This window comes from Myotis yumanensis, unplaced genomic scaffold (genome assembly GCF_028538775.1).
Source record: "Myotis yumanensis isolate MYYU_CA2020_CCGP unplaced genomic scaffold, mMyoYum1.0.hap1 SCAF_13, whole genome shotgun sequence".
Lineage (NCBI taxonomy): Eukaryota > Metazoa > Chordata > Mammalia > Chiroptera > Vespertilionidae > Myotis > Myotis yumanensis.
The window spans coordinates 38,619,404-38,646,637 of NW_027223764.1; the positions used below are offsets into that span (position 1 = coordinate 38,619,404).

The following is a 27,234-nucleotide window of genomic DNA, read 5'->3' on the forward strand; positions in this document are numbered from 1 at the left end:
CCCAGATACCTGCTTTCAGCAGGCCATGGCCTCGGAGCTGGAGCGGCAACAAAGTTTCAATTATAGAAGGTAAATAAATCCCAGAATAAGAAAAAAAGGAGAGGCTGAGAGCTTCAGTTGCCTGCGGGCTTGGCCAGCCTGAAAACCTTTAGCCCCTCATCCAGACTGGCCAGGCACCCCAGTGGGGACCCCCCCCCCCCCCCGAAGGGGGTGTGACCAGCTGCAAATAGCCATCAGCCCCTCACCCAGGCTGGCCAGGCACCCAAGAGGGACCCCCACCCTGATCCGGGACACCCTTCACGGCAAACCAGCCGGCCCCCACCCATGCACCAGGCCTCTATCCTATATAGTAAAAGGGTAATATGCAAACTGACCCTAACAGCAGAAAGACTGGGAATGACTGGTCACTATGACACACACTGACCACCAGGGGGCAGACGCTCAATGCAGGAGCTGCCCTCTGGTGGTCAGTGAGCTCCCACATGGAGGAGCTCTGCTCAGCCACAAGCCAGGCTGATGGCTGCCAGTACAGCGGTGGTGGTGGGAGCCTCTCCTGCCTCCTCAGCAGCGCTAAGGATGTCTGACTGCAGATTAGGTCTGCTCCCCGCTGGCAAGTGGACATCCCCCAAGTGCTGCCGGGCTGCCAGAGGGATGTCTGATTGTCAGCTTAGGCCCAATCCCCCGGGGAGAAGGCCTAAGCCAGCAGGTGGTCATCCCCCAAGGGGTCTCACAGTGCAAGAGAGCACAGGCTGGGCTGAGGGACCTCCCCCCCACCCCGAGTGCACAAATTTTTGTGCACCGGGCCTCTAGTTTATAATAATTGATAAAAAATCACTTAATAATGAAGTTATCAGAAACAAGCAATAATACAAAATCTCTTTCGATTCCACAGCTAAACATCTTTGCCATAATATTCTTCTATTCACAATACTAGGCATTTCCCCTGAAGGCATTTTCAAAGAGAGATGCTTGGTTTCTTATACTCAGCTACTTTTTGAGTCAAAGACCCTGAGCAGCACTTGTGTAGAGGTCTCTGAGCGCAGGCTGCCTCAAAGCCTTTTTGACCATGGACTCTCCTGCCAGTCCAGTGGCTTTGACTCTTTGGTGAAAGAGCACTTCCCAGTATGACTTCAAGCTGAGCATTTTTCTCCCAGCAGGAGCAACAGAGATCACTGACTCCTGCTTTGTTGCTAAACCAACATGCTTCTCAATGAACACTCTTTCCTACCCTAGTCACCTCTGTTCCCTTAGTCCAAAGTCTCTCCGAGTACTGTACACAGAGGGAAGGCCATGAAGTGTGCTGAGAGCACACAATGTCAGCACTTGCTGACCAGTGCCACACAGTCTGCTTTCCCTTACCGTCAACTCTGGCTTCAGAGAAAACAGCATGAGCCTCACTACAGAATTCTTCCCACTAACCTTTGATTTCAATTTGCATATAAAGCTAAGGTTACATTGCTATGGGTCTTTTATTAAGTTCCCCTAAAAAGCCCCCCTGGTAACTGGCTTCTTTACCAACTGGTTCTGACACTATAAAGGAGTCCTGTCACTTCCAAAAAGAACAGTGTTTTATCTGGGACTCCCTGGCAAGAGTCCTGTGAGCATGAGGAGTAGAGTGACTAAGATGAATGCAGGAAATCTGCTTAAATGAAAAGGAGTAAAGCCTTTATAGGGGAAATAAATTTGAAAGGGCGCCTGAATAGATTCTCCGCAGTCAACAAAGGGTCTGCAAAGCAAGGAGAGAGGAAGCTACCATTTGATAAGTTAGGCCCACAGAGAGCAGGTGTTCCCTGTGGTTGGAAACCCTGGCCTGATAAGGAACTGTGATCATTAGTGCCTGCACACTGCAGAATGTCTCCCAGTGGGTGGGGTGCAGCACTGGCCTCAAGCATTATATTCAAGGCCCAGAAACTAGAATGAACATAATTTATCATCCCAATTGGATACTTTTGACAGTAAAGGGGGGTATAATCCAAATTTCTCCTAAGGAAACCAAGGCATATACTCACCTTCCTTCACTGTATGTTAAACTCACTTAGCAAATACTAATTTTATGAAAACTCAATTATAATCCAGTAATCTTTGGACAAATTGTTACTACTATAACTTAAAGAAAAGAACAAGTAAAATGGTTGAATAAAGTTGATGAATTTCAATATCACATAAACCTCAAAAATGGAATTTTAAAAGGTAGGTTAATCAAAGGGTAGCCTAAATTTAATTTTACCTGTTGATTGAATGATGCAAAATACTAAGGAGAATATAAAAAGTTCTTTACAGCCTTTGGAGAAGGGTGAGTAACTGAAGGACTCTATTTGCAGAGTAGCAGGGTATACATATGATATTTGTAAAGAAAGAAGCAGTTAGTTTGACACATAAAAGAAGGATTTAAAAATTAGAGCGCGTAGGAGAATAGAAGCCCTCAGGGCAGATAGGAGGATGGAGAAAGGAGCCTGGAGCCCAAGACTGGGATTAGGAAGAAAACAAGGAAGCTGGAAGAAAAGACAATTTTAATATTCAAGTAATTTGGACAATTGGATTTAAAGGGAAAAACGAATAAAGGGGTGACTGAATCCTTGGAAAACCCAATGAGGACTTTGGTAAAGAGATGAAACAGAATATTTAAGACAAGCTTAAAGGCAGACAGTAAATGTTTTAGGTTTTGAGAGCCATGCAGTCTCTTGGCCTATACTCCACCTTGCCTGACCACTGTAGCACAGAAAGCCATATAGACGTGAATGTGGCTGTATTCCTAAAATTAGAATTTCATATAATTTAATTTGTCAAAAAATAGTATTCTTCTTTCAATTTTTTTTTCAACCATTTAAAAATATTAAAACTATTCTTCACCCATATGCCATACAAAATAGATGGTGGACCACATTTGGCCCACGGGTCATAAAAAGGTCTGATCTAAGATAACACATGATGATTCACAAATGTGAGAAATACAAATCAACAAAAGAGGAAACCCTACATTAGAAATATTTGGCAAGCAGCCAGTTGTAAAGTAGATAGATATTAGTTTTTTTTCCATATTCTAAATGTCAGCATTTTCAGTAGTCCATGCACACCTTCCTAATTAGTCCTAATCAATACAGTTTGGTAGGACTTTTACCTAGTTAAAATAAACTGTTTTCTAAGATATTGGCTGGTGGATAAAACATTATTTTTTAAAAAGAAACTTCATCAACATAATATACATGCAACTTCAGGTGTACAATTTGATAAATGTGTACACCCACGTGACCACCTTGGTTTATATATCATTGCATTGAAGCATGGACATTCTCATTTGGTTCTTCATCTTAGGGAGAATATTTTATCCTTCATTTTTAAGCACAATGATGGCTGAAAATAGTAATTTAATAGTATGCGTTCATTTCCCCCTACAGTGAAGAAACTAACAACACCGTGTAAAATAACAGTAGCTATGACAACACATAAAACAGACTTGAATGCATATCTTTTGATTTTACACAATATTTTTTTTGCTATTTTTTTATTTCTGCACTTAATTCCACAGAATTCTAACTGTACAAGACTAATTCTACACTAGTTAGTGACTGACACAATCAGGGCCTTTTCCTTCAGTAGTTCTAATGTGAAATTTCAGAGAGACAAAAAAGCAGCTTGGTCCAGAAGACATATAAAGCAAAAGGATTTTCTTTAGTCAAGAGGAAAAGAAGTTATGAAGGAGAATGAAAGGAGTTCAGAGAAATCATGACAGTGCACATAATAGAAATTAAGGAAATGATATATAATTGCAGTAAAAGCCACACATCTGTTTCTATAGGTACAGTAGAATTAGACACAAAAGATTTTCCAAATTTATTTTTATTTGTTTTTCAAAAATAAATTTCCATCAAATGAGATATTGAAAATATGTTCCTATTCCCTGAAACATGAAGTTAGAAAACTAACAGAAAACCTAAACTTAGTGGTGATCCTGAACATCTGCTCATTTGGCTTTCCAAAGTGTCTCTATTTTCCATGTGCTTTTGATGAATCACAAGTGGAAATTCACAGACAAAATATACAAAATCTACATTCTAAATGGTACCTGTTGCAAGATGCACTTTTGCTGACTTTTCCACTCTTTTTGAGGGTATTTCATTGCTGGACACCCATGTTACTCTCTCAAAATCTAATTAATTTGTTTTTTTTGAATTTTCTCTATTTCTGGTTAGGCACCATTTAGGAAAAGAAAAAGAAAAAGAAAAAGAGAAGAAGGAGGGGGAGGGGTAGGGGTAGGGGGAGGGGTAGGGGGAGGAGGAGGAGGAGGAGGAGGAGGAGGAGGAGGAGGAGACGGAGACGGAGGAGAAGAAAAAAAGAAAAAGAAAAAGAAGGAAGAAAGGAAGAAAGGAAGAAAGAAAGAATGCCACTGAGAGTCCTTTGTGTATGTTTCAAGGTTAATAAAAACCAAATGCAGAGTCCTACCCAGTTTGGCTCAGTGGATAGAGCATTGACTCCTAGACTGAAGGATCATGGGTTCGATTCTAGTCAAGGGCACATCCCTCAGTTGCAGGCACAATTCCAGGCCCTGGTCGAGGCAAGTGCGAGAGGCAACCAATCAATGTGTCTCTCTCACATTGAAGTTTCTGTCTCTCCCGCTCCCTTCCATTTTTTCTAAAAATCAATGGAAAAATATCCCTGAGGATTTTTTATAAATGCAGAATTTTAATATTAAATTAAAGTAATATAGATTCAAAAGCACAATTTGCATTAGATAATCTATATTTCAAATACCCAATGTTAATAAATGTAGGTCTCTTCTTATATAAACAGTATATTGAGAAAAATGTAATTACTTGTTCTGAAACTCACCCTCAAGTTATTCTTTGAATTTTGACTCCATGTTGCTCTATGAACATAGGTCTATGGCTTCTATAGTTAATATTATTCAAATACAGAATAGGCAAAAATAATAGGCAGCTTCAGTAAATATAATAGTATACTTACAGTGGTGATAGCATAGCAGCTATCTTCTTATAAGAGACTTTTACTAAGTACTAATATATTTCTATTAGCTCATTTCAAAAGTATAATAATCTTTTAAAGTAGTTTTAATACCAAGTTCATTTTATTAAGGAGGAAACATGTTCAGTAAGATATGTTTCTTGATTTAATCTTAATCATTATATTATACTAGAGGCCCGGTGCATGAATTCATGCACAGGTGGGGTCCCTTGGCCTGGCAGGTGATGGGGGGCGGGGTGGCCAGCCGGGGGGAGGGACCACAGGAGGTTGGCCAGCCATGGGAGGTTGGCTGTGGGAGTGCACTGATCACCAGGGGGCAGCTCCTGCATTGAGTGTCTGTCCCCTGGTGGTCAGTGCGTGTCATAGCAACTGGCCATTCAGTTGTTTGGTCACTTAGGCTTTTATATATATGGATGGGCTCCTAATAACTATAAAATTTATTTATAGATTTGAAACACCAAATAGAAAAAAAATTTAATATTTCCTACTCTACAACTTCATTTTCCACAAGCTAAAATAGTGTAGAGATTAGTAATAATAAATGTCACAGTATTTATCTTAAAACTTTAAAAAATAATCCAAAAATTTGTAAAATAATTATTCAACAAAATAAATATTAAAGGCAGATATAATCATAATTTTATTACACAGCTTATAAAATATCAGGCTCTGAACTTAGGTTAGTATTTTATTGTCTCAAGGGCACTGAAGAACATACATGAAAATTCAGAGATAAGATAGGATTTTGCAACACTCACAAACATCCTCAAGATCATAGCCTATCCCTTCCCAAACTTGCATAATTATAAATGTATTCTCCTAGTGTTGACACTTTTTAGATATACTCCTCACATGCTTTGCATTATTAATAGGATATTGGTCAGCATTAAATTTGACCTTATAAAGAGATGGTTGTACCAGATCAATTGTATCTATGACAAAAGGACAGTCCTCAAAGAGGGAAAAAAGTGATTTTCTTTAATTGTGCACCTCAGTTAGACTTCTATTCTCGACCTCTAATCCAATTAGCAAGTACAGAGCTGTGTGGCTCATCCTCCAAGGAATCCCTGTAGAAGTTCTGTTGAGGATCCCAAGAGGCTGCCTCGAAGAGGGGCGATGCAGGGACAGAGAAGATGGGCCTCTGGACTATCTTCATGGCGTCAAGTACTATCTGTTTTATAATTTGACCCTCAAGTATGTTTGAAGGAAAAATATCTCTACCTCAAAATAAATAAAAAATTATTTCAAACCATATGCTTACTGATATGATCTCAGCTAGACAGAACATAAGATTCTAAGGGTGCTTAATATTAACCCCTAGAGTGCCAGGGAGCGCGATCACGCTCCTCCTGTCTTTCGCCAAAAGTGCCGGGAGCGCTATCAAAGCTTCGAAATGGCGTCCAGGTCTAAGTCTGCTTTTATTAGTGATGATGATATTGCTAAATATGTCAATGTAGTAAAGGTTTCCTTAAGTTTTTGAATATGTAACTTCATTTACTTGCGATTCATAATTTTTTTCCTAAACTGCTGTAAAATCACCAAAAGTGCCTTTGCAATTTTAGCATAGTTCCTAGGATATTGGTTGGCACTCAAAGGGTTAATACCCTTATCTGGAGCTATTAGCAGAGATTATAGTCAGATGAAGGGCCATGATAGTAATATATATATTATATATATAAATAATTTATTTTTTTGTTGGAAGTATGACAGATGTCCCCCTTTTCTCCCCACACTGATCCCCTCCACTTCCCATCTGCCTATCCCCTTCCCGCCAGGCCTACTGCACTATTGTCTGTGTCCATGGATTATGCATATATGCATATAAATTCTTGGTTAATCTCTTCCCACCCCCCAACCCCCTTCCCTCTGAGATTCTTCAGTCTGTTCCATTCTTCCATGTCTCTGGATCTAATTTGTTCATCAATTAATTTTGTTCATTATATTCCACATGTAAGTGAGATCATGTGATACTTGTTTTATTAGTAATCTATATGAAGGAACTAAAATTATAATCTCATTTTTCTACCCGATGCTAATTTAGGCATGTTCAGCAACCAAATGTAAAAGCAACATGATAAATTATATAAAAAACCATTTAGAAATACAATGAAGTTTAACTGGATCAAAATTTAGGACCGAGAGCAAACACATGAAATCAAAATGGAGGAGAAATATACAGATTTAGGGGCAAATAGCCCAAGAACACACCAAGTACACTAAGGTCCTCTAGCGCCTTCAGGGGAGGTGATTTCCGAGGCAAGTTTGTTTCTTCTGCACCTGAAGGGCTTTCTTTAGCTGCGGTTTTGCATATATTTGTTCAGGACTTGCTGTTTCTGAAGGGCAGGCATTGTTTCTTCATTCAAGACTTTTGGAAGTTGGGCAAGATGGCGGCGTAGGTAAACACCAGAGACCGCTGCCGCAAACAACCATTTCAAAAATACAACTAAAAGACTGAACGGACATCACCCAGAACCACAGGAAGGCTGGCTGAAGAGAGACTCTACAACTAGAAGGAAAGAGAACAGCAAATCGAGGCTCAGAGGCGGCGCAGTGTGGAAAATACAAAGGTACCGAGGTGCGCGCGCAAAGCGGGCTGGTGGCTGAGGGCGCGGTTGTCGTTTTCTGTCGGGAGTGAGTCTCAGACTCTGGGCTCCAGATCCGGGCGAGTATCTAGGGACCCAGACTCAAACGGGAGAAGCGGGATTATCCGGCATCAGTTGGGACCTGAGGGCAGCTTTCTCTCCAAGGTTTGCAGCGGCTGCCGGGGTTCTGAGAAGCAGAGCCTCTGGGAACGGGACTGAGCATGGCCATAACTGCTCCCTCCGCCCGCCCTGTTGATCCCGCCCTGCCCAAAACCTGCGCACAGCCATTTGCCGATCGCCTCAGGCAAAGGCTGGATTAGTGCCTCCCCAGAAGGCAGACATTTTCCATACAGCTGATTCCTATAGCCAGTCGGCCTGGGGGTCAAATCCCTCTAGTGTTAACTACAACAATTAAGGCTTGGCTAGAACAAGACTGCGCACAGAGACCACAAGGGGGTGCACCAAGAAAGCATAAAAGATGCGGAGACAAAAAAAACATGACAGAAATGGAGGATATGGAGCTAAGAATCGCAATTTTGAGGGCTTGCCATAAATTTGTGCAGAGCCTCACGAAAACTAATGAGACCCTCGATGCTACGATAAAGAAATTAGAAAGTAAGCATACACGGACTGAAATAAAGAATATTATACCCAATAGCAGACCAGAGGAGTACAATAATCAAACCAAAGATTCGACAAAAAACACCCAATTGGAAAAGCAAAATGAAAAAAGAATCCGAAAGTGTGAAGATAGTGTAAGGAGCCTCTGGGACAGCTTTAAGCGGTCTAATATCAGAGTCATTGGAGTGCCAGAAGATGAGAGACAGCAAGATATTGAAAACCTATTTCAAGAAATAATGGCAGAAAACTTCCCCCACCTGGTGAAAGAAATGGACTTACAGGTCCAAGAAGCGCAGAGAACCCCAAACAAAAGGAATCCAAAGAGGACCACACCAAGACACATCATCATTAAAATGCCAAGAGCAAAAGACAAAGAGAAAATCTTAAAAGCAGCAAGAGAAAGAGGCTCAATTACCTACAAGGGAATACCCATACGACTGTCAGCTGATTTCTCAACAGAAACTTTGCAGGCCAGAAGGGAATGGCAAGAAATATTCAAAGTGCTGAATACCAAGAACCTACAACCAAGATTACTTTATCCAGCAAAGCTATCATTCAGAATTGAAGGTCAGATAAAGAGCTTCACAGATAAGGAAAAGCTAAAGGAGTTCATCACCGCCAAACCAGTATTATATGAAATGCTGAAAGGTATCCTTTAAGAAGAGGAAGAAGAAGAAAAAGGTAAAGATACAAATTATGAACAACAAACATGCATCTATCAACAAATGAATCTAAGAATCAAGTGAATAAATAACCTGATGTACAGAATGAACTGGTGATTATAATAGAATCAGGGACATAGAAAGGGAATAGACTGACTATTCTTGGGGGAAAAAGGGGTGTGGGAGATGCGGGAAGTGACTGGACAAAAATCATGCACCTATGGATGAACACAGTGGGTGGGGAGTGAGGGTGGAGGGTGGGGTGGGAGCTGGAAGGAGGGGAGTTATGGGGGGAAAAAAGAGGAACAAATGTAATAATCTGAACAATAAAGATTTAATTTAAAAAAAAAAAAAAAAAGAAATATACAGGCCAAAACAGGGTAAAAATATACATTTTTAAAGTCATTGTCTATCCACCAATCATGGTTTTTAAGAGGCGGAAAAATAGGCTAACAACAGGTGACTCTATTAATAGCAATAACATAAAGGCCAAGTTTTCTACTTTATTTAACCCTGGACAGGCCCTAATTAGAATATACTTTTTGTTAGTCTCATTTGAGAAGTTTGTTGAAAAGTTAAGTAAGAACTAGCAAAGAACACCACATACTAAATTATTATATGAGAAAAAGCTAAAATAAACTGAAGTAATTACTTTAAAAAAGAGATGACTATGGAAAAATGTATTGCCCTCCAAGGCTATTAATAATTACAATAAATTGTTTTCCTGCCCTACAGAATGCTCAAGATGAGGGGTATATAAAAATGATGACAAAATCATGTAATGTGCTATAAGTGAGGCATTATGATAATAAGGATATTTTTAAATAATGCAACATCCAAATGGGAGACACTATAAGACTTTTTTAAAATCCCTTTCCCAAGAAAAATGTGCATTCCCAACACTGGTTCACCTGCGCTACCCCACTGGTTTATCTACTCAAATCTCCACCCAGGACACTGGAAATGTAGGGGTTTCACTGTGCTAAGACTCTTTGCTAAAGTTCATGTGTCTTCATACTCTCAGTGTTTCTACCTATCCTAGTTCCAACTATCCTTCCAACTTTGGGTTATTGTTAGTGCACTAGTGCACACGGGTAAAGTAAAATCCTTTGTTAGAAGAACGTATTTGATAAAAATAGTTTGCAGTTCAGACATAGCACTGGTCCAGGGACATGGCTCTCAGTCACATATGAACAAATACTTCCAGGCTGCTCACACATATAGTACATCCTGAGGTTTCTCTCTTACATGTACAGTTAGCTTGCTTCCAGGTTTTCTCAAGCTCTGAAGAGCTAGATCTTATATATTGTTTGTTTGTTTGTTAATCCTCACCTGAGGCTATTTTTTCCATTGATCTTTTGGAAGGGATGGGGAGAGACAGAGAGACATATGGACATGAGAGAGAGACATCAATTGGTTGCCTCCCACACGCTCCCTAACCTGGGCTGCAGATGGAGCCTGCATCCCAGGTAAGTGTCCTTGGTTGGAATCAAACCCAAAAGCCTCCATTCCATGGGTGGATGCTCTAACCAATGAGCTACCAGTTAGGGCGCTCTTATATCATCACATCTCTAGTTTTTCTCTATGATTTCTTCCATCAGCCTGCCAAACCCCTTGACTTTTGTTGACCCCTTTTCTTACAAGGTCTCCGAATGATTCCATTTTTCTGGACTACTCAGTGCAACATAACTATAACATTAAGGCCCACAGGATACAAGTGATGCTCCTCCCACATCTCTGGGGCACTTCTAGTTCCACCTTATAATCTCAAGAACAGTCAAACCCAGGAGCTTTCAAAATGAACTCTACTCATACATAATTTCACTCGCGGGTCTTGCTGAATCCTCCAACTGAAGCACCTGCCACTCTGCTGGAAGGTTGTGTATTTTGGCTGCAAGGGCTTGATTGGCTGAGGTGGGAGGCTCTGGTGACACCTCTAAAGAGAGGTAACCTTTCACCAATAAATAAGTAGGTGGATAAATTGAATTTTTGAGATAATTCTGAGGCACGGTCTGTAGTACCCCCCATCCAATTTCCCCAGCAGTAACAACCCCCAGTTGCCCATAGTGACTCAGAAAGATACCTATTGCTTTCCTCCCTTTCCAGCCTCACTTTCCCTGTCTCACCTGTTCCTAAATAATGTCTCACTTGTTCCTAAATAAACTAATGGTGAACACAAATCCTTACCACAGTGTCTGCTTCCAGATAAACCTATCCTAAGATAAAGTATCTCTATATCATTATCTGTACATTTCCCAAAGAACTTCCACTGTTTTTTAAGTAACATGTAGAAAATAATCCACATTCACATTTAAGTAAAAACAAATAGTCCTGGTCTCTGTATATGCACTGTGCTCACAACCAATGGCTCATCCCTGGGAAGCAAACATACCCCTGGGAAGATGGCACCTATTTCCCCAAAGAGACAACTCCCAGCTTCATGTGATATTTATTACAGAAGACTGTGATTCTCTGATCTAGTATGAATGGGATTGGCCATAGAAATAAGTTCTTGTGAACACATTTTCCTACCAATGTCACTAGAGCGATCAGAAAGATTCTTTCCTTTCTGCTCAAGACAAGAAAGCAAATGACTATATTTTTCTTTGGATCCTGATCATGCTATGTGACAGTTCAACAAATTCTGCATACAACGAATCCCATCATTTCTGCACACAGGGCCGTTAAATGTGCTCATTTGCATAAGTTATAACCAAATACACAAGTAAAAGTATTGCTTGTGACAGTAGATCTGACTTTGGGGATGCATATGCATTTCTCAATTTTTAATGGATTTCAGCATTGACTTTATGGCATCGAAATAAAACATTTCTTGTAAGCATTCCAGGCATTCCAGCTGGTAACGAATGTTGCAATAATTCAATGAAAGGTAAAGCAAACTTACCCGAATCATCATGACTGAACATCTGATATCATGAACTGTATCATAGATCTTCTTTGAGATGTCCACAAATTGATTGTCATCAAACACATCCAAAGAGTTCTTATTTAGGGCTTCCGAGGCAACATTCACTTGTGTCACAAACTCAGGAATTGCTGTTTGATAAGAAAGAGAAGAAGATTATCTTGTTTATATTTTCTGATTTCTAAACCTTCCAAAAAATGGAGAGTCCTATTTTTAAATACATATTTAATATAATTGTAATTATTTTTTTAATGTAGAGAGACAAAACATTTTGAAATTTCCAAAAAGTTAAAAGAATCAATGAAAAAAGAAACAATTTTATGGAAATATTTTTAAAGATTATCTTTTTTCCTTTATATCATTTTTGGTTTTAGCCAAGCCTGGAACCATGTTACCATTTCTCATCCTATCCAATAAGAGCCCCAAGAAAACCCAAAAAGAATTGATATAAATAACAGCTGAAATTGTAAATATGAAGATATTTAATGAAATAATTTGAGTTGCTAAATAGAAGAAAACTTCATTATATATACTAATTATGTATCATAGGAAAAATAGAAATACTGTAAACTTTCTTTGGTAAGATTTTTTTCCCTATCAACAAATAAAAAAAAAATCGCCGATCTTATATGCTTTATGTTTCTAGCTAAAATAACATAACATTGAATGAGTATAGGGATGCATCTATCAGTAAGGCCAATCCAGATTGTCTTTTTGATTAAGATTTAAAAATTATCTTTGTTCAGAACATTCATTAACTCTACACTATATTTCAGTCACTTTTCTAATTGTCCACTGTGATTGATTCTTAAAAAACAACCCAAGTATTAATCTGTGGTTAATAGCTGAATGACGAAGACACAGAGAACTCAATAATCCTGCCCAGGGTCATTCTGCTGACACATACATGAGAGATTGAACTCAGACTGCCAGAATGGAGTGTCTACTACACTAAAGCACTATACTGTATTATATTATGTTTAGGTAATCTCTGTGCCACGTGAAGATGGAGGGGAAAAAAGCAGATAAAAGCAATGATTCTAACCTGAAAGATAGAAATCCTTTATCTGTAAATGTTGGTGATATACATGGAAACTCATATATTATTTAGTTCCCCCTATTTTTTCACCTACTAAAATGTATCAGCTATACCCTACTTCTTAGCCACTATATCCATCAGGATGAACCACCGTGCTCTTCTCTTTGTCCATTCTCTAGGCTCGCTGTCCAATAAAAAGTGGCACCTGGCCACATGTGGTTATTAAAAATTAAATTTCTTAAAGTTAAATGGAATTTAAAATTCAGTTCCTCAATCATACCACATTTTGAGTGCTCAACAGACATGTGTAGCTATTAACTACTGTTTTGAGAGTGGAAATATGAAACATTTCTATCATCACAAAAAATTCTACTAGATAATGCTACTCTATAGTGAGATTCCATCAAACAGTGTCTTACTTCCAGTGGATGGGATACAAAGCCGAGGAGGAAGCTCACTCACACCACAATTCCCATTCATATGAATGTGATTTTCAAACTATATCTCTATTCTTGATCATTTTTTCTGAATTTCAGGATTGTATATCCAACTGTCCATTGAAAAATTATATCTGAATTTTCTGTAACACCCCCAGTTCTTTTTACCTAAACACATTTTTTACCTGAAAAAAAAAAACACACATGCTATTTTTCTACTATTTTCTATCTTTTATTATTATTATTATTAATATTATTATTATTTCAGAGAGGAAGGGAGAGGGAAAGAGAGATAGAAACATCAATGATGAGAGAGAATCATCAATTGGCTGCCTCCTGCACCCCCTCCTGGGGATAAAGCCAGTAACTCTGGCATGTGCCCTTGACTGGAATCAAACTAGGGACCCTTTAGTCTGCAGGCCAACACTCTATCCACTGAGCAAAACCCACTAGGGCTACTATTTTCTATCTTGGTGTCAAGTCATCTCTGGAAAAAAATGAAGATGTCTTCTTTGACCTCCCATTCATCTTCACCCTCTCTATTTCCAAAGTTCACTAAGTGCAATACCCTCTACCATATAAATATATTTAAATCCATTGCCAATTCTAGCCAACTGCCTCTAGCCACTATTATGTTCTGCTTCAGTTCTCACCATAGCCCTCCTGCCTAAGTTCTCATCCATTAGACTCATTTTAAATATAACCTTATTGACAAAACCTACTTGTCATTAGCACAACAGTATCTGCCACAAATAGATGCTTGATGAATTGTTTTATGAATGAGTCATGTCACAACACTGTTTAAAATTTTCTCAATGGTCTTTTTCCTTTTTGTATCCCAGTGCCTATCCTGGCATATAGTAGATAAGTAATTGTATGGAGTAATTTAATGAATAAATGAATATAATCCTATATAATCAAAGGCAAATATGCAAACTGACCGAATGGTAAAATGACCACTATGATGTGCACTGACCACCAGGGGGGAGATGCTCAGCGCAGGAGCTGCCCCCTGGTGCTCAGTGCACTTCCACAGGCTGGTGAGCACAGCAGCGGCGGCAGGGGCCTCTCCTTCCTCCATAGCAGCGCTAAGGATGTCTGACTGCTATCTTAGGCCCGTGGGCCTCAGCCAGTAGATGGACATCCCCCGAGGGCTCCTGAACTGTGAGAGGGTACAGGCTGGGCTGAGGGACCCTCCTGAGTGCACGAATTTCATGTACCGGGCCTCTGGTATAATATATAAAAGCCACAAAAATGTAGGTACAATGCATCATGTTTGGTATGCATTTCAATGTGTTTTAGGTTTTGTTCACACTTGGGAAACTCCAAAAATATATTTATGTGGGCTTATAAGAACATTCAACATATTTATGGTCTCAAAACCTATGATGTCCTATTGTTAACAAAATGTCATTCATCATCTTCCCTACTAAGGAGTTTTTCTCACCTGCTAAACAAGTGTGCCAGACAATAATTTAACTCTATCAACATCTTCAACCTGTTACTGTATCTCTACAATAATGGAACTTTTCCATCATCTACCTATGTAGATCTTGAAGGAAAAAAAAAGAGGAAAAAAAAAAAGAAAGACAAACATAAGATCATGTAAATGTCTAGTTTCACTGTCATGTGAGATAATGTGAGAAAGATTTAGGGTATTTTAAGGAAAATAGCCTTTTCAGTATTGCAACATGACATTTAAATTCCTCTTGGGGCTTTTTACTAATAAACTACTATTGGCTCCAATTAAAATAAAATCTTTCAGAAGCAAGTGTTTAATTTCTGAAGTACAGCTGGAAACTACTACTTTTTCACTCTAATAGCATAAACGAACTATTCAAAGCTGACATGTAAGCATTTTTCTTTTCATTAGCTTAAACATCAGCTGTGTGTGTGCTTTGCTCATACTATGGACATATGGTTGCTTGGATCAGACTGAGAGTGAATCTTTTTAATGATTTCAAGAAAATACAAAATGAATATAATGAAGTAGCCAGTTAAAGGTAATTTAGAAGGAATAACAAGTTGACAAACCTGTCTTGAATCTGTAATCTACCTAAGCTTCAAGAAATTAAGGTTCACACATAATATACCATCATGTTATACAATTATTGATCAAAAGGGAAATACCTTAACTAAATGCACTCTAATCAATTGAAAGGCCAGGTAGGATAAACTCTTCTGAACTTTGGTGCATAGATTTATTAAACAAAGGTAGCCTTTTGGTCAATACATTGTCAGCTGTGAGTTTAAATTACCTTGTCTATTTTACACTGCCAAATTTGAAAGCAGTTCTGAACTCTTTAGAGGTCTATATGTTCTCTATGGACTTTATTCAGAATATAAAGAAGAGCTAATATTCTTTGTTCACCCATCTTGGCACTGTGCTATCCATTTTATATGCATTGACTCATTTAATCTATACCATAGCCCTGTGAGGCAGGAAATATTACTATCCTGATCTTGCAGATGAGAAAACTGAGGTCACACAGCTAGTAATTGGTGGGCTGGTAACTGGACTCCAGAGACTGCTCTCTGAACCCCAAGGCTACACTATTTCCATTTGATAAGTAAAATCCTTGGGGCTTCTAGATTTCAGTGTACCTGGGAGAATTAATGTTAATTGTCTGGCAATGAGGTTAACAAACCTATAGAGCCAATTTCGCCTAGGCCTTGAGCCTTCTCTGGTAGTTATCCAAGAATATTTTATCCCTTCTTAATCCTTGTTGCCTATTTATTTATGTATTTATGTATTTATGTATTTATGTTAATTCTCATCTGAGGATATTTTTCCATCGATTATATGAGAGAGTGGAAGGGAGCGGGAGAGACACAGAGAGAAACATTGATGTGAAAGAGACACATCGATTAGTTGCCTTCCACATGTGTGTGACCAGGGAAGGGCCAGGGCATCCAACATATTTATGGTCTCAAAACCTGGGTAGGCCTGCAACCAAGGTTTATTTCCTTGACCAGAATCAAACCCAGGATGCTTCAGTCCAAGGGCCGACCCTCTATCCACTGAGCCAAACCAGCCAGGGTGATCCTTGCTATACTTATTGCATGCATTTGAAAGTAGGTGAGGGTACAAGTTATTTTTTTATAGTTCAAAAGAGAATTCAGACTCCTTATAGGTCATTATCTCCAATGATGTCACCAAATGATGTTTTCTATCATGAATAAAACACATATTAAAACAGTATTTCTAATACTATCATTTTTGAAAACTACTAATGATAGAGGAATTTGGCTTTGGAAGTTAACATAATGCTGTCGCCATTGCTTTACATTATGCTGAGTAAGCGGGAAGAAAGCTATCATAGCAGAAAGTGCAATTAAGCATATGCATGATGTCGACAAAAGCCTCATACCCTTCTTTAAAAAAGAAATCACTGAACAAATTTTTATTACCATGCTCCATATTTTTTTAATATTTAGAAAGCCAATATTATGCACGAAAAATGTGTTTGATCCTAACAGATTATATATCATAAAATGCAATGACTGGTCAGAATTTTGCCATTTTTCAAGTGGAAAAATTAACGATCTGAGTGAATGAGTGCTTTATGAAACATTACACAGTTATTAAGAGCAGTACTTCTAACCGTACTATTCAACTCTATAGCTACCTTTCAAGCCTTTGGAATATCTCCAAAAAATAATTAAAAAATAAGATACCAAAAAGAAAAGACTTTTCCATAGAACTAAAATTTAAAATCTTGATGTTTATAAATAATGTTAATATTAAGAAGTAATATTAATGGACTTAATATTTTAGAAAGTAGTCTATGACTACATAACATTAGACAAGGATGTAGCTCTCTTTCTCACTTTTCCTCACAATGTTTTCAATTTTTTTTTTTTGTCACAATAATTGGTTAAATGATTATGGCTATGCAAGCATTTAAAATTGGACATGGGGGCTCCAGTTGCGCAATCGGTTAGCGCGCGGTACTTATAAGACAATGTAAAATTGGACATGGACTAAGTGATGTTCTATGACAGTGGTTCTCAACCTGTGGGTCGCAACCCCTTTGACGGTCGGACGACCCTTTCATAGGAGTCGCCTAAGACCATCCTGCATATCAGATATTTACATTATGATTCTTAACAGTAGCAACATTACAGTTATGAAGTAGCAACGAAAATAATTTTATGGTTGGGTCACAACATGAGGAACTGTATTTAAAGGGCCAGAAGGTTGAGAACCACTGTTCTATGATGACCTTTGCTCCCTTTGGTATCACTGTGTTTTAATGGAGTTAACAAATTGCTTACTTTTTAAAAAATTATTAGTTTTGTTGTATTTCTCAGTACAAATTCTCCAATATGTTAACAGTTAATACACATTTCTACATTATTAAACTTCTCAAAATCGATCAATTTAAATTTTTGCCAGGTGTAATAGCCAGCCCTCAACATGGCCCACAATGACCCCAGCCTCCTGGTATTCATGTCTTGGGTACTCCTTTCCCACACCGATCTGTGTGTCCAGTAGAATATAGTGTAAGTGATGGTATGTTATTTCTTAGGTTATGTTACTAGTAAAAAGTCATCAAGGATTTGATCCTGGATTATTCTCTCTCAGGTATTGCTTGCTTTGGGAACTTTCGCTGTTATGTTGTGAATAGCTCTATTGAGAGGCCCAAATGACAAGGAACTTAGGCTGCTAGGCAATAGCTGGAAAGGATGTAAGACCTTGGGCCAAAAGCCATGAATTTAGAAGGGGGTCCTCTGAAATAAAAGGTGAATCCAAAAGAGCAAGACATGGGGCTGAGGAAACGGAGTCAGAAAAGCAGTTAAAGAAATGCCCTGGGGATTGTTTGTACACTGTAGCATTGAGACAGTAAGTAAACATATATTTTTCAGAGTCAGGGTTCTCACTATAGAATAAGGGAGGTACTATTCGGAATGAGATAAAACAAAGAAGTACCTGATGGGACAGGATTGCATTGGAGAGGAATTTATTATTTCATATACTATAGTAGTATATTACCTTTGGGAATGAATGAAGGGGAGATGAGAAAGCACATCTTAGTCTGCTTATTTTCACACACATTAAAAAATAAATTCACATGAAGGATAAAGGAATAAGGAACCTTGTTGTTCACAAGGGATAAATAATAAGAATAGGATGGAAGAAATATAAGAGAGATTCATACCTGATAATATTTTTGTATAGTTTTAACATTTATAAGCATGTTAAAGTTATCCAATTAAAACAAATGACAACAAGGATATGGGCAGGGGAAGGAAACCTAAAACCAAATACATACAGCAACAAATGAACAAATGAGTTTGTTTTGAATTTTTAAGGTGTTAATATTGAGTTGCTTATACCTGATTGCTTTCTAAGTTGTGTTGTGCAATACAGTAAGCACTAGAAATAGGCTGCTTTTTAACTTAATATTACATGAATACAAATTAAATACAATTAAGAATTCACTTCCTCAGTCAGTCTAGCCCAACAGATGTGGCTACCATTTTAGTGTAGAGGTAGCTCAGGTCCATCATTGCAAAAATGTTTGTTGGGAAGCATTGCTCCAAATATTTGCAATTAAGTATTTGTTGAGCACCTGCCCTCGGTGGGACACTGGTTTAGATTCTAGAAGAGTGAAATGGATATCACCTGTGTAGTTTTTCTGTGTATATTTCACCTGATGAGTTATAAACCTTTGGAAACCCCTCTTTGGCACTTGAAAATGTCCTAAACGATATCAGATTCTACCTACTAATACTATTCTCAGTTTGTTAGTCAACATCACATCGGTATGAATATAGATGACTATTTTTTACAATTCTCACCTGTGGATACAGTATGTCGTTTTATTGATTTTTAGAGAGAGAGGAAGGGAGAGAAAGAGAAACAGAACAACAGTGATGTGAGAAACATTGATCAGTTGTCTCCAGTACACACCCCAACAGGCATGTGCCCTGACCAGGCACCAAACCTTTAGTCTTTGGTGTATGGGGCAACGTTCCAACCAACTGAGCCATCCAGCCAGGTCAATAAAATATATTTTTTTTGTGTGCTTTGAAAAATTATAGATGTATTTTCCATATTAATCATTTTAATCCCATGAAGGTTATGGGATTCCACATCAGCTGAAATTATACTAGTTATAACTTATGTTAAGAATGTCTGGAATTTCAGTTCCAACTTGCTATTTTTACTATATCAGAATTACCATTATTTTCAGTGAGTTATAATATTACAGTAACAGTATAGAATCAATCTCATTGAGAGAGTGATTTTATTTTCCCAATACAGTGGGGCTTTGACTTAGGAGTTTAATTCATTCCGTGACGGAGCTCGTAACTCAAATTATTCGTATGTCAAATCATAAAGTGAACGAGTGAGACACGTGATGCTGGGCTGATGTTGTGGCGTTCACTGTGACGTTCGCTGTGCCAACTAGCAGTGGGGTATCTGAAGCTGGCCCGTAACCCGAATTTTAGCTCGCAACTCAAAGCAAAAAATCGGTCAAGAGATGGCTCGTTAGTTGGGACACTCGTAAGTCAAGGCCCCACTGTAGTACCTGAATACCATGATTTGTAACAGCTTCCTATGTACAAGGTGTACAAGATTAAGATTTTTTTAAAAAAAATTCATTTTTTCTCATATCTGACAATCATTTATTCTGAAATCTCCTACTATTACAATCAATATCTTAAACTTCAGAGAACCCAAGTTAATATAGTTTAAATATATAAACATTTAATTTATTCAACAAGTATTTTTCTAGAAAGTTGAACAGAAACAGTGAACTTCAGTGAGAGAGTCTATTATATTGAATTACTACTTTTATGAATATTGCACTAATGTTGAAAGAATGAATAAAACTCATTTTAAATGCAGTAGGAAACTATTTAAGACAACTAAAGTGGCTTTATAACTACTTAACCCCTGATTTTATTTTCCTTGTAAATCTGGATTCCCATACACTGGTTTACAAACACTATTTTAAACAAGTCTACTAAAGCAAATCAAGATTTATGACTATGCTAAAATTTATTTTTTAAAAATAGTTACAGAAATCCAGAAATGTGTATCAATGTAAGCAAGAATTATGAAAGGTCAGCCAGAAAAAAAAAGGGAGAGCTAAAGTTCTTTTGAAAAATAATATTTGGGTCTATCGCAATCATACATTTACTGTGTTCACTTTCTCTGGCTATGTTTGGTTATAAGCAGAAGATGTTAAAAATAAAATAGATGAATGGGCAGGTGAAAAAGGTATGAGTAGTTGAAAGAAAAGATGGCTGTGCCCTGGCTTGTGTGGCTCAGTTGGTTGGAGCACCGGCTGGTACACCAAAAGGTCGCAGGTTCAATTCCCCTGTCAGGCACATACCTGGATTGTAGGTTTGTCCCCAGTAGGGGTGCTTTATGAGAGTCAATGGATCAATGTTTCTCTCTCTATCTCTCTATCTCTCACTAAAACTGGTGAAAATTAAAAAAAAAAAGGATGGATAGATGCATGGACGCTCAAGTGGATGAAAGGAGACATTAATTTTTATAACTCTCCTACTTCCAAAAATGTTTAAGGCAGCTTAAAAGAAAGGCAAGAATTCAATAAACTTTTAAAACAAGGCCAATGTATCAGGAGCCACATAATGAAAGTCGGGTAATAGAGGCATAATTATATATACAATTCTAGCATTAAGGCACAGCAAGCAATTCTGTATAAAACTGATCGCTTGTAAACCAGACAAAAATGAAGCAATGGGTAATCTGATTCATTTTATCTATGAAAATAAGCTGAGCAATTAGAAATTTTAGAGAGAATTTTCCTCCTAACGCTGTGTGCTAGAAGGAATGAATGCATCACTTAGGTATTTATATATGTGTTGTTATTAAATAACATAAGATACATTTGCATAAATTGTGTGTGTGTGCATCAACTAAGTGTGTGATGTCATCATCAGCTTCTCTCACTAAATTAACTCATTCCTCTTCCCATATACCTTCCACCATCCAGTCAATCACTAAGTCAATAACTAAGCCTGCAGATCCAGCCTCCCAAGTATGCTTCTGGTACATAATAGTTGTTCAGTAATTGTGTATTGAGTGAATATGTTTTTCTAGTTTAAGTTCTTATGATTCAGTAATCTACTTCTACATATTCTTGGAATGGGAAAGTACTTCCCCAGTTGCCTAATTGTACTCTAGAACTCATAATAAATCTGTTTTGAAATAATGCACTTACTAACTTTACCATTAGTTAAAGGAATTATTGAAAGAGTTGCAGAGCATTTAATTTGGGTCTCTCCCTATGGAAAAGTTCACTCTTCAAACCTGTTCTGTTCTTATTCCCTAAAGCTCTGCCACTGCAGTGCTCGGCTTGGCCTCCATAGTGCACACACAGTACATTTAGTGTATTACTGATGGGCAAAGCTCTGAAGTTAAGAGGATTAATTAGGATAAAACCTGAAATGCCCAAAGCTAACACCAATTCCATGGGTCAGCAAAAATGCTCTGAAAACCTTTCATTTGAGGCGGAAAAAGCCTCTCAGATATTTTCTTTTTCTACCTCTGGAATTCTCCGAGTCATCAGGAGTCTGCCTGGAAGAGTAAAGAGAGAAACTACACATAAGCATTTTTGTTGTTTTTATTCTTAATAGTCTTAGATTTGTGTGTTCCTTTCTCCTTAAAGGACCTCATTACTATGCATAAGTGTCCATTGTCCTCAAGATTCCCAGAGATGTTCAGGCCTTTGGTGTATTGCTTTTTTCTCTATCATGGAAATAAATTATTTTAATAGATAACTACTTATCTATATATGCAATTAGCGCTATTTCAAGAATGCAAAACTGAAGTTCAGTGAAATTAAGTACATATGCCTAGATTGCTTACCTAGTAAAAGATGATTCCCAAAATAATTCAAATGACCAAGCTTTAGCTTTTATTCTTTTAAAGACTACCTTTAAAAGGTTAATCTGTTTGGAGATGCAACAGGTATATAGTGGCCACAAATGTAGCTTTTTCATGTATTATAGTGAAATTTCAATAACTCATCTGTTATATATTTACTTGTGTTTCCCATTACCTACAGAAAACAGGGCAGAAAATTCATAATGCTCTAGTCTAAATATACTAAGAGAATAGGGACATCATATCCATTCAAAGAGATTAGGGAAAATTCTTATAGCAAAGGTAACATGGAAAACCTTGGGCCTTGTAGAACAGCTAAGATATAAACACACATAAGATAACTTAGGAGAGAAATATACTACAGAAATAATAGAGCATGAGAAACTACAGAAAAACTTATGGTTGTGATTAAGAATTGAGGGGGAAAAAGTTTACATTGTAATAACTATCAATGCAATAAAAGGGCAATAAGGCTAACGGTTTGAGATCATACCAAATTGTGATTTCAATTGCAAGCCAAAGAATCTGTATTTAATTTGGTAGATAACTAATGGCTTTTGGAAATTTTGTAAGATCCTAACATGACTAGTGGTAAAAAAAAATTATTTCATATGTGCTCTGGGACAAAATTTATTCTATAATATAATCTTTTACTTTTCCTGGCAGTGATCAACATTCCTGGTAAAATAACCAGGGTAATTTTCTGACTTTCAGAATTTTTCTTATTTCTCTTCTAGGAAGTTAGACTGCTAAGAGCCTGATGAATTTTTGGTAGAGTTGTATATGATTTGGTATTGCTTAACTTACTATCTCTTTTTCCCTATGAATGGCCTCAACTAAGATGACATATTTAAATTTGCTTTTTCTAAAACTTCCTCTCTTACAGCATATTTGAAATATAATTTTATCATCTGATTATAATTAATTTGCCTGAGAAGATCTTTGAGGAAAATTGAGAGGCAGAAAGAGAGAGAGGGAGGAGCTAGACAGGCAGAGACAGAGATTATACGAACATTTGCATAGAGGTGACGTTTGCAGCCACCGCTGTAGGCCAAGTCACAGAACTTTGAGGAAGATCCTCATTTTGGAGAAAATACATGGAAGTGAAGTTAGCCAACGTGACAGAGATGAGCAGAGAGAATTAGGAGAATCAGGCAAACGTAACATTTAAAAACATGCATTAAGATATATATGCTTATTTTTTCCTATAGTTTTCCAGGGAAGCTTGGTTGTCAAAATTAAATGTATCTTTGCTGATAGTATTTCCCACTTTTGAGAAAGAAGAAGCTTTTATTCTTTTGGTGATTATGTGTTCATATGCAGGAATATCTGTGTTGTCTGGGGAAAAGACTTTGGCAATCAAAATGACTGTCCACAGGCAAGATGAAAGTATTTTTTGACACTCCTGTTATTACTATTACATTATGATAGAAGCTTATCAACCTAAGACTTTTTTTCTTTTTCTCAGCATTCATTAATAAAACTGCATTTATGTAATGCATTGTAGGAAAACTGTCCTATGCAATCAATGTAAGAATAGGTTAAAAATTCATAATCATTGGTAATCTCTTTATAGAGAACGGTAGTAGAACTAACTGTCCAGCCAGGAGCGCTGAGTAACACTGATTCTATCTGCATGTGGAGGGGGACTGACTGCATTTCACCGATAAGAGGCTGGGGAAATGGCACCTGCTGACCCAAAGGCTACAAGGCCACACATGTCAAGCTCTTCCCTTAGCGAGTGCTGCTGTCATCTACCAACTAGGCTCTCTCCTGGCAAGGACAGCAGGTCACAGCTCTCAGGTATCGCTTAGGAAATGACCTGTCAGCACATCATTTCTGGACACAAGGACAAGATAATTGTCCCAAGTTCTGCCAGGCAACAGTCCCAGTCATCTGAGGAAGTGGTAATATGGAATATAGTGCATTTTCATTAATATTATCTCTCACTATCCCTTGTGTTAATAGGAAACATTATGAAGGTGGCAGTAATATTTTGTCCTATTTGGCTATTTTTTTCTAAATATTTCTTAATGCAGGGGATTTATTTCTAACTTATATAAATAATAAGTAAGTAATGACTATGTTCAATGATTAAACATAATCAACACAGATTTCCCTCCCATTTTCTGTTTTGTACTTCCATCAAAATGGAATAAACACCGATATAAGTTTCAAATCCATTAAGAGTATGTTTGGTTTATGTAGTTGGGAAATTAGCTCATTATTAAAACAGATTTTTAAAGATTTATAGGAAGAGTCAAGCAGACAAAATTGCCCAGTCAGGGTATTTCATTTATTTTATGGGATAAAGGTAAAACTATATGATTTCTATTATACTTTCTCAGCTGTTACTCAAATTGATTACAACCATAAAGGAATTTCAAATTCTGATTCGTCACCATGTTAATGACTATGAAGACTTCTAAACAAAAAAATTAAACTCTGCTTCCTCTTCCTAGTACTAGATTCACTCAGCAAGATTTCTTAAAGACAGTCACCACATTTTCTTTGTCCCTAAATGTGTTTTTAAAATAGCTACAGTTGAAACAAAGAAAGAACTACGCATGCTCATTGATTTTAGAAACTAGAGGGAATTGCATAATGCTTATAATCCAAGGGAGGATTATCTGTATGGATTTCAAAATAGATCCTACCTCCCAAAATGTTGTGACATTTTAGAAAATGTTGGTTAAGTGTCATGCATTCCTTCCAGCTTTAAAAAGTCACAATCCAAGAGGTTTGAAAGCTTAATTAGCAAACAACAAATAGAAAAGTAGAACTACTCAGGGAGCAATATAAAACAACAACAACAAAACACACACATTAAAAAAAGGCTGGAAGTTTCCTCAAAAAGTTAAAAATGGAACTCCCATTTGACCCAGTAATCCCACTTCTAGGACTATATCCCAAGAAACCAGAAACACCAATCAGAAAGGATATATGCACCCCTATGTTCATAGAAGCGCAATTTACAATAGCTAAGATTTGGAAACAGCCTAAGTGCCCATTAGCAGATGAGTGAATTAAAAAACTGTGCTACATCTACACAATGGAATACTATGCCGCTATAAAATAAAAAACCTTTTACCATTTGCAACAGCATGGATGGAACTGGAAAGCATTATGCTAAGCAAAATAAGCCAGTTGGAGAAAGATAAATATCACATGATCTCACTCATATGTGGGATATAATGATCAACATAATTTGATGAACAAGAATAGATCCAGAGACAAATGGCGGGGGCGGGGGGGGGGGGGGGTGGGGGGGGGGGCTTGAGTGTAGAGAGCAACCAAAGGATTTGTACACATGCATATTAGCATAACCAATGGACACAGACACTGGGGTGGTGGGGGCTTGCCCAGGGGTGGGAATGGTTGGGAGGGGTCAATTGGGGAAAAAGGAGACATATGTAAAAACTTTAGACAATTAAAAAAAAAAAAGGCTGGAAGTGTTAATTTGAAATCAGAGAAAGAACCAAGCATGTCTTTCTTGCTCCACTGAAAATTCATGCCAAAAATACTAGTGAGTGTCTCTTTTTCTTGTCCACTTTCTTTAGGAAACTAACGCTCCCAATTTTGTTTGCTGTGTACAAACTCAAAGCATTACATCATTTCAGTGAACTGACAACATTAAGGAAATAAAATGTGCAAGCAGTCAGATCCTATGCACTTACACAAGAAAGACAAGTAGGCGGCAGATGTGGGGGTGGAGGGAATCTAGTCCTATGAACACATTAGGGAAGAAAAATAGAATCATTCTTTTTAGATAAATCATTGGAATAGAAAACAACTGGAGGTCACATATTTAAAGTACTTTAAAAAGAACATTTATCAAGAAATAAGCCAGAAAATAATAGTAGCAATTCAAGAGAAAGATAATATTTGGATAACAGAACATCTGCCAATAATGAGGCATGTATTGTAGCCATTTGACATGGCACTTAAGAGCAGGAATTTAGATAATAAAATGATATTTACTTTGATATGTTTGCTATTTTTAAGATGAGATTAAACATGGAAGTGAAAAATTAAGGCTCTATAATTTCACAAGCTAGGATTTATGAAGTATATGAAGAAAACTATGAGTGGTTGTGGGTTCTTTTCATAAAACAGACACCTGCTGGAACCTTTTAGAAATGCAAAAGGATCTTATGAAACATAAGGGTGAGGGACATATCCAACAACATTATTTAGGGCTACTGTTTTTTGTTTCCTTTAATTATTTCACCAAGTGAATGATAATGATTCTCCTGACGTACAGTTATTTCAATGTTAACTGTTAGGGTACAAGGCTCCATCATGATTGCCCACAAAGGGACAGAAAGCTCAGAGGTGACAACTAATATTCAGAGAGGGCATTGCTCTAAAATCTGACTTTAAGCTTATAAAATCCCAAAGAATCAATAGGCATTTTTCTCTTGAAACCTATCACCATTTTCTGTGAGAGGTTTTAGGAAAAGGGGAAATAAAGGATGAGTTTCAAACAACCCCTTGTTCAAGGGGAGTCCCAGATTCACGTGGTGAAGGTGCTGTGGTTGTCATCCAGCCTCCTGCCATGTTTACCAAGAGGTCCAGATTCAAGGATGCTGAATAAGAGGAAAATAAAAATAATGTATACCCAGAAATAGTAAGAAATAAAGATAATAAAATAAGAAATGAGGAAAACAAAAATTAGACTATCACAATAATAATTGCTATTGAGGAATGCTAAAACTAGTTGGGAAAAATAAAGAGAAACAGGCTATTTGCATGGCCTCAGAATACGCCCCCTATACTTATTAAATAGCATGATGCAAAGCCTTTGATTCTCATGCTTCCAGGAGGTGAAGCTTTATTCCCCGCCCCTTGAGAGTGAGCTGGACTTGATAACTCATGTCTAATGAATAGAGCATGTAGAGGGGAAAGCAGTAATTTTATAGTGGAGAAACATGATGTGTACTATCTTATCCCAATGAGTGAGATCAACATTACCTGTTGCAACTCAGATTGATATCATAAACTCCTAAATGAGGGGATAATAATGGTACTTTATGTATGTGGTATTCTTCCCCAAAAGCCAAAATCCACCACCCCCTCCCCATCTAATCATAAAAACTTTAGAATACCCAAATTGAG

At 37.5% G+C, this 27,234-nt stretch overlaps 1 protein-coding gene across 5 annotated transcripts in view; it reads right to left on the reverse strand.

The window, feature by feature from the left end:
• The window catches only part of CTNNA3 (catenin alpha 3), a 1,374,069-nt gene that overhangs the window by 297,331 nt on the left and 1,049,504 nt on the right, over positions 1 to 27,234 (reverse strand). For all 5 annotated transcript variants that reach the window (XM_070432843.1, XM_070432842.1, XM_070432840.1 and 2 more), the window contains one exon: positions 11,751 to 11,902. In XM_070432843.1, coding sequence (XP_070288944.1) covers positions 11,751 to 11,902 — 152 coding nt within the window. The remainder of the gene's footprint in view (positions 1 to 11,750; positions 11,903 to 27,234) is intronic.